The 8,110-nt window shown below is 40.6% G+C and overlaps 1 protein-coding gene across 5 annotated transcripts in view; it reads left to right on the plus strand.

Annotated features, from left to right (window-relative positions):
* rnf220a (ring finger protein 220a) overlaps window positions 1–3,700 on the plus strand; it is a 163,932-nt gene extending 160,232 nt beyond the window's left edge. For all 5 annotated transcript variants that reach the window (XM_034137795.1, XM_034137794.1, XM_034137799.1 and 2 more), the window contains one exon: window positions 2,035–3,700. In XM_034137795.1, coding sequence (XP_033993686.1) covers window positions 2,035–2,106 — 72 coding nt within the window. In that variant the 3' untranslated portion in view covers window positions 2,107–3,700. The remainder of the gene's footprint in view (window positions 1–2,034) is intronic.
* Window positions 3,701–8,110: the final 4,410 nt, after the last annotated feature.

Here is an 8,110-nt window from a genome sequence, read left to right on the forward strand (position 1 = left end):
TGTAGTTTGTCAATGTAGAGATAATTTTAGAGGCTTTTTAAATGAATGGGTCGATTAGTGGGAGAGAACTGCATCATATCATGTAGGCACATCATATGTTTATATATGAACAAAGGAGCAAGTAAATATGATAGTTAAAGTGCACCTAGTATCATGCTATTTTTAGGCAATAGCATAGGTCTCACATATATACAAATATATAAAAAAACATGTCTGAAGTGTTTTGCTCAAAACTCCAAACAGATCACCCATTCTAGTCATGCCTCATACCCCTCTATTTCACTTCAAAAGTAGTGATTTTGGGTATAAAGCTTTAAAAAAAAAAAAAGATTGATAAAAAAGATAAAAGGAGAGGGCTGAGCTCATGCGGGACCCAGCAGCTACTGTCTAAACTAAATACTGCCGTGATGAAACGCCATATCAGGGATTATCAAGGATTATTTCTGAAACAGTATGGAGCTCGAAGGCTTTCTCTCTTGCCGGTTATACCACAAGGTGAGTTCCTTTTTATATCCAGCTTCTTCACACACGTGCTCTCCAGTACAGGTTAGCTCTGAGTGTTAGCGATGCTAATGTAAACACCGACCATATTACGTCCAAAACAGTCGGGCATTGTTTCTGATAGCAACTTTCTGATAGTGCCGTGGGTCCACATTACTGATATAATGTCATATCGGACGCAAATCTGGATCAGCTCCGTTTTTAGAGATTTGGGTATAGAGGAAAAGAGAGAGGTTTTATTCCCTGACACACCGGGTACACATATTTATGTATAAAAGACATCAAAAAGTGCATTTTGCATGATAGGTCCCCTTTAAATAAATATAGTGGAGTAAAAAGTACAATACGGTGTAGAAAAAGAAGATACTCAAAGTATGTCAAAAAAAGTACTTGAGTAAATATATACTTTGATACAGTCCACCACTGCCAAACAGATGCTTTTGGGATCCATTTTGTAGCCCAAATAATATGCAGGTCATGATTTCTGTCATAGCTGTAATAACATAAAGGAAGTTATTCCTTCCTCTCCTATTTAACTCCAGATGTTTTTCTGTCATACATTTATTTAAATAATCTATTTTCACATTTATATTTATTCAAACATCTGTAACCAGTGGAAAGTGGCGGAATGTGCCTGCAGTCAGCGGTTAGCTCCGAGAGGAACGAGCTGACTGGTAGGAGGAGGTGGAGGACAGTGGTGGAGACCACCCACTCACAATGTGCTGCATATTATCACCTGCTGCTTTACTGCAGATGGCACGCTATCAAAGCGCTGCAGAGGAAGAGGAGGAGGGTGGAGCTCTGCTGCTTCCATCCACACAGGGAGGGGGGGGGCAGCAGTTATAGGACAAATCTGGGCTCTCCTGTCAATCGATGACAAAAGACACAATTTGTTATAAACATGAAGCCCGATGTTCTTCAATGTTTCTTCTAGATAAACACCAACGATTTACAATCAATTCACTTTTTGCCAAATGTTCCAGTCAAGTCCGTAGAACCAAACTTATAGATGCTCGATTAGGTATCTCACAAAAATAACCAACTTTCTTTACAACAATATATTGCTTAGGAAATAATTGCTAGTCTACCTTTCAAAGAGCAACACACTTTAAAAAATGTTCAACGTCTGCGCCATCACCAAGTCTTGTAATGGTAGGGAGCACTTTGCTGTTTATTCTGGTACCATGTTGGTTCAAGTGCTTGGTTAGCATTCTTATATCAACCATCATGCATATAAACACAACAGGCAATATTGAGTTTATGTCAGTATATCATACCATAATAGAAACTCCACAGGGTACCTTTAACCTTCAGAGAAATACAGAAGCGGCACTAGAGCTCAAAATAAAGCTCATACGCCATCACCCTTACTTTGACCTGAGAAGCATCACGATCTGATTCAGCTCAGATTACTCATCCTTACATTTTAGATGCATTCAGAGAATATAATCCAAAGTGGATGCATTAGCTAGTTTCCTAGATCCTGATCTGTATTCCTTTCCTAAAGCTAACTTTCCTCTCCTTCCTCCACAGGGGAACAAGAAGCTGTGCCCGCAGTGCAACACCATCACCTCGCCCGGAGACCTGAGGCGCGTCTACTTGTAAAGAGCACACCTCCCCTCCCCATCCTCCTCCTCTTCGTCATTCAGATCCATTCTTCCTCTCATCTCGGACTTCATCGCCCTCCCCGTCGATGGTTCATTTGTTTCTCCCCCCTCTCCCTCATGGCCTGGGTCAGCAGCTCCAAACCCTCCAAGAGCGGACAGAGACAAGACGGCCGTCTGAGACTCCACTGGCTCTTTTTCAGGAGGTTCAAATAAGTGAAAGACTAAGCACTGACTCTCAACCACTCAAAAAAAGATACGGAGACCTGCATTTCCTCCGGTCACTGGATGGTTCCACACTGACTCCCTGTACATGTAACATGGGCTCCTCCACTGAAGGACTTAAAGTCAGTGGAAAGGCTCCATGCTGCTGGAGCTGGACCTGAAAGGAACTCCTTCATACAGAATATAAAGACTTCTTTGTTTCCCCCCCTAGCTCTTCTTTGATGGTGCTGGACAACGGGCTCTACCCTGAAGACTTGACAGAAAGTTCCTTTTTTTTGTCCCCTGTCCCAGAGAGAAAACATGACTCTCCCCTGTTGCTTAAGAGAATAAAAAAAATTAAAAAGGCCTGTCCACTGAGCTTTCAACCAAACTGAGAATAACCTCACGACCTTGAAAAGGAGTTGACACTCCTCTTCCTCCACCTCTTCTTCTCGCGAGCCCCCCCTCCCCCCCTCCCCTTTTGTGGTGTTCTAGTGAAGTAAACCAAAATGTCCCCCCTCTCCAAGATGCAGTGCAAGCACATGTAATATAGTTCTATGTATGTTTACAATGTTGGGTGTAAATGACATAGAGTTCACACACACATGTACACACACATTTCCATGAGCAGACACACACAGAAGTATATAATATCAAAGTCCTGTTGTAAGTTGGAAGGGTCTGGGAATGATGTTTGGGGGGAAAAAAATGGCTGGAATAAAAGAAGCCTTCTGTATTTTTAAAAAAAGATCATTTGAAGATCTGTTATTTCACTGTACAGGAATGAAAAAATGTAAGTAATAATAAACTACTCAAGACTAGATGGTCGAAGTTTAGGTGGTGTAATTTTTCTGCAGAGTACCCTGAAATACTGTAGAACACGAAGAAAATGAAAACCTTTTGTTAGTTTTATCGAATGAAGAGTTTCCTATTGCCCAAGATTTACTGCAAACAAGCAGAACTATGGAACTGTTCTTCTGTTGCAACAAAGTCCAACTGAGCCTCTCCTTTTAACCTCCATCTCTGCTTCCTCTCAGCTGGGGTTACATCATGCTCACATCATAGTCTAGAAACATTTTTGTTTTACCCCTACATGTCTCAAAAGAAAGCTTTTCCCATTGTTCTCATACTGCTACGCTGCGAAAAAGGTCCCAAAACGGCAACCCAGGTTGTTTCTAGCTATAAATGCTGAGGGATGTGACTGGAAAAGAAGGATGGCCGAGGCTGAACTGGCAACTTCCAGAATCCGCAGCATTACCCCCTTCTCTTTACGGCAGCAGCAAATAAGGTGGTGGTGTGCTTTGTGTTTGTAAAACTATGTATTCTGTGACGTCTGTATTGTTGTAAGAAATGCTGAAAAAAAATGAAAAAATAAAAGATCTCAAATACCACGAGTAGTCTTGTTCTCTCAAAAAGGGGCGCTCAATATCATGTTAGCCGACAGAAAGCTGAGGAAGATGGCCTCGATGCATGACGCTTTACGTTGTAAACAATGCTTGTAGTCTAAATACTCACCTTTCAGTTTTTTCCTGAAATAAATGATTGCTTCTTTATAACAAGAGAAAGTATAGTTGGGCAGAAGAAAAGAAAGACAGTTCCAAAAAAAATGGTTAATCTTTACTGATGAGCTTTTGTTTTGTTGGAGCTCTATTCCTTTCTGTTTTGAAGTTGTACATTATTGTTTAAACACTAGGCAAAAAATCAGGATGTGATGCCACGTTATGGCATTCACATTGTGGTTCTTCCGACTTTCTGCCCTTTCGATGACAAATTGCAACAGCAAAAAATGTTCATGAGCTGAGTAAAATTCTATCTTATTGAATTACGTCCTCCTGTTTCGCGCTCTTCTGCAACATTTTCTTACAAGAAAAATGGCGCCACCTACTGTCATCTCGATTAAAAACTGCTTAAAACTGCTTAAGGTTAGTGTCTTGAAATAAACATTCATTCATGTTGTCTTTTGTAGGTTTTCTTAAAATGAAGGTAGATTTGGACGGAAACCGGATGATGTGGATGAGGAGGGGGGGGGGGGGGGGGGTAAAGCTAAATGTTGCCCAATGGTCAAAATCGAAATAACTTAAATGACACAATGAAAGTACAATGTCTTTCGAGATACTTACAGTATTCTTACCACTTCTAAAACATGCTGGCTCAGATGTTAGCTTGTAGAGGAGGCGGCCATGTTAAAGCCTGTTTTCCATGAGGAGAAATAACCACATGTATATGTGTTAGATCATCATGTCAGCGTGAGCCATTAAGACAAGTGTTGTCAGATGCTAATAACGTTTTATTGCGAGGGAGGAAACCACAGTAGGAGGCGAGTCTTGCTTTCAACCCAACTTGTTTCACTAATCCCAAAACCACAAGGTTCAGAACAGATTCCAGCCAGAGCCAGTGTGAATGAATCCATCCTAACCACCCAAAACTATAGTGTGAATGTAAAGATGTAAAACTCTGTTGCTAAATAGCTTTCATTGAGTATGTGTGGTCTCCATGCCATGGGTGGGTTTACAGACTGGGCCTTCCTAGACCCAGGGGCCTAAACTGTCCGGGCCCCCTCTAGCCTTCACCTGCAAAATGTCCCTCAAAAGGACAGGCAACAACCAGGAAAGACTAGAACATTACTTCAAAATCTCCAAAACAAGAACCAAGATATGTTTTACAGAACCACCATAAATAGACAGCTATTGACTACAAAGATACTCAAAATAACTAAACAGACACAAACCCATGTATATTTTCAACTTTTTAATGCTGTTTTATTTCTATTTTGAGATGTTTACATTTTAGAATTGTTTATTTCTACTCATTTAATTTTTACTTTTATGCTGCTGATCCAAATTTCCAGGATTGGGATCAAGTACATCTTATCTTATCTTATCTTATCTTAACAGACTACAAAGAGATTCAAAATGCCCACCAAGAGATCCAAAATGACTTCAACAAGGGGTAAATCAACAGCAGACAAAAAGAGTAAACAAATAATGACGAAAACGACAAAGACTTAAAAGAGATGCCAAGACATTTTCTAATAATGTAACTTATTTTGACAATATGGCTAAGAACAGGTGCAAAAACTGAAAAAAAACAGACACAAAAATAAATTTCATTTGCATCACACTGTGACCTCTAGCAGCAACAACACACTACTCGTAGCTGACGTATGGCTTGGTTCCCATTTCCCTGGTTGTGAAGCAGATCCATCCAGAAGACAGCATTGCCATCTAGAGGACTTCAACATGCTTTCCATAAAACTCCACATAATCTCACTACTGCTATCAGGCAGCGGGGCCAGATGGTGTCACCATGCTGAGGGGGAAAAGGTGTGTATGTGTGTGTGCCTGGATAATCTTGTTAAATAGTGTTATAGAAACCAACCCTGCCAAACATCAGAGCTCATTTAGAAGCCGCCAGTACCTTTACTTACAAGAATTACAACAATACGATCGCTCTCACCGCGCTCAGATCTGCGTCCAAGCCTTTCTACCCCGACCGACCAAGGTGAGGCCTTATTAGACTCAGCCCTGCGCTCCTGTAAGTGCTGTCAGATGCTAATAAAGTTCCAAACTAACCCTTTAAAACACCGTTTTAAGTCACATAATAACACAAATAAACTAACCGATCAGGGCAGCGGTAGACCAGTAACTGCCGTGATATACGAGGTAAGAATTACTGTTTTAGTCCATAGTTGTCTGTTGTTAAAGGCTGTCTAATTGCTAGGTAAAGAAGGGAAAATGTTGTAAACATAGTTAAAACTTCCACTGATTTTGATATTTTTAGCTGGGCCTTGAGCTTTACGTTTTGCTGCTGCCCCGTCAACATTACAGCATGCTGGGGTGCTTGTCTTTCTCCAAACTGGTTCGGTTTTGATTGCCATCCACTTTAGATAATACGCTGATACACTGACAGACTGTGGATGAGTACCTTAAAACACACCTCAAAGTTTAAAAAAATGATCCCTTTAACCAGTAACTCGAAAATGACATGCCCAGAACAAATGACTATAACTTCACTCCTAAAAGGGGTCAATTAATAATCTTTTTAATCAAAGTAATGATAAACCTGTGAGTTGGATGTAGAAGAGTCAGAATCAATATAGATGTTTTTATTTTAAAGTAAATTCAGATTGAACATAGTAAAAAAATGTAAATTATCGTTTCCGTCCAAATATAAACCATTACTTATAGTGAAAACCACCCTTGAATGATGGGATAGTAGACTAAAATCTTTAGGAATCCAAACTATAACATATAATAAGTACCGTCTATCAAGATTGATGCAAAACAAGTGACATTTGACCTTTTTAGAGAGATTTAGAAGAAAGAAACACCTCTGGGGTCATTTGGGTGTATTCGCCATATCTCTGGAACCCATTGGTCGATTTTGGTGATTGACACCTTTGTTGAACCGTTAGAGCCAATAGAATCGAGGGGAAGTCTTCCTACACGTTACCATTGAGGAGTGAGAGTGATGCGCACGCAGTTTGCCCAAACAAAGCTATGTTACGCTCTGAAAACTAGGCTTATTGCCATAAATATGATGATGGATTATCAGTAATCATTTCAAAGGGACACAGAGACATTGGATTAACCTTCAGCAGCGTGTATATGCGTCTTAATGCCCTTGAACACAACTTTTGATCAGAAAACAGCAAAGGTAAGACGTATTTGGCGTTTTGGCTACGTAAAGTGAAGTTGTGTGTTGTCTTTGCTGGCTTTTGCTGCATGCTGTTTTGGTCGCAGTGATGATACTTATACCATTGGAATCTGTGGAATCTCAGCTTTCAGATGATATCTTGTTTGTGCAGATCCCATGAAGTATAACATATTTCTACCGTGAGTTATATGCTAAGTGCGTTAGCACTCTTTCGCTTAGTGCTAATTCAGAGGCTCGGCGTTAGACTTGTGTTTTGTTTCGGTAAAAATGTTTCATATCGTCATGTAGCTGAGTTTCTTCCCGTTAAGTGGGTAGGACACATTCATAGTTTGTTAAATGTTAAGAAGCCCTCAGACGCTGTTTCTTGCAAGATGTTGCCGGCGGGGGCACCGGGTTTAACAGTTAAGGAGCGAAAACAAGTAATGTGACAAATAATAACACAAACTTATTCAAAAGTGCAAAGTCAAAATCATTTGCAGCAGAGGCAGCTTTAAATGGACTCCGAAATAGGTCATGCTACAACACAGCATCGACTCCCAGTGATGATATAAAAAAATACACTGATAGATGTTCAATAGAACGGACCTTTTTCTACCAATGAAAACGTGTGTGTGTGTGTGTGTGTGTGTGTGTGTGTGTGTGTGGCTTTGAATCCCTCATCCATGGAAATGTCTTTTAGAGGTCAGAAGTGTGTCCTAATGTGGATGTACAGAGGAGTGCTTTATATATTTGCATTTTAAGCACACACAAACACACACACACACACACACACACACACACAGGCCGATCAATGACTGTTCTCCTTCCTGCACCTCCCATAGAACTGCGAGTGCATATAGACGCATAAATACAGACTCAAAAGCACACGCACGCACGGTTTGACACAAACTGCATATTGATTCAATCACTGACTTACTCTGGATGGATGAAGACAGTAGGAAGTATTGTCTGGTTCAACTACAGTGTGTGTGTGTGTGTGTGTGTGTGTGTGTGTGTGTGTGTGTGTGTGTGTGTGTGTGTGTGTGTGTGTGTGTGTGTGTGTGTGTGTGTGTGTGTGTGTGTGTGTGTGTGTGTGTGTGTGTGTGTGTGTGTGTGTGTGTGTGTGTGTGTGTGTGTGTGTGTGTGTGTGTGTGTGTGTAGCTCCA

The sequence above is a fragment of the Trematomus bernacchii genome, unplaced genomic scaffold (genome assembly GCF_902827165.1).
Source record: "Trematomus bernacchii unplaced genomic scaffold, fTreBer1.1, whole genome shotgun sequence".
NCBI classification, from domain to species: Eukaryota; Metazoa; Chordata; class Actinopteri; order Perciformes; family Nototheniidae; genus Trematomus; species Trematomus bernacchii.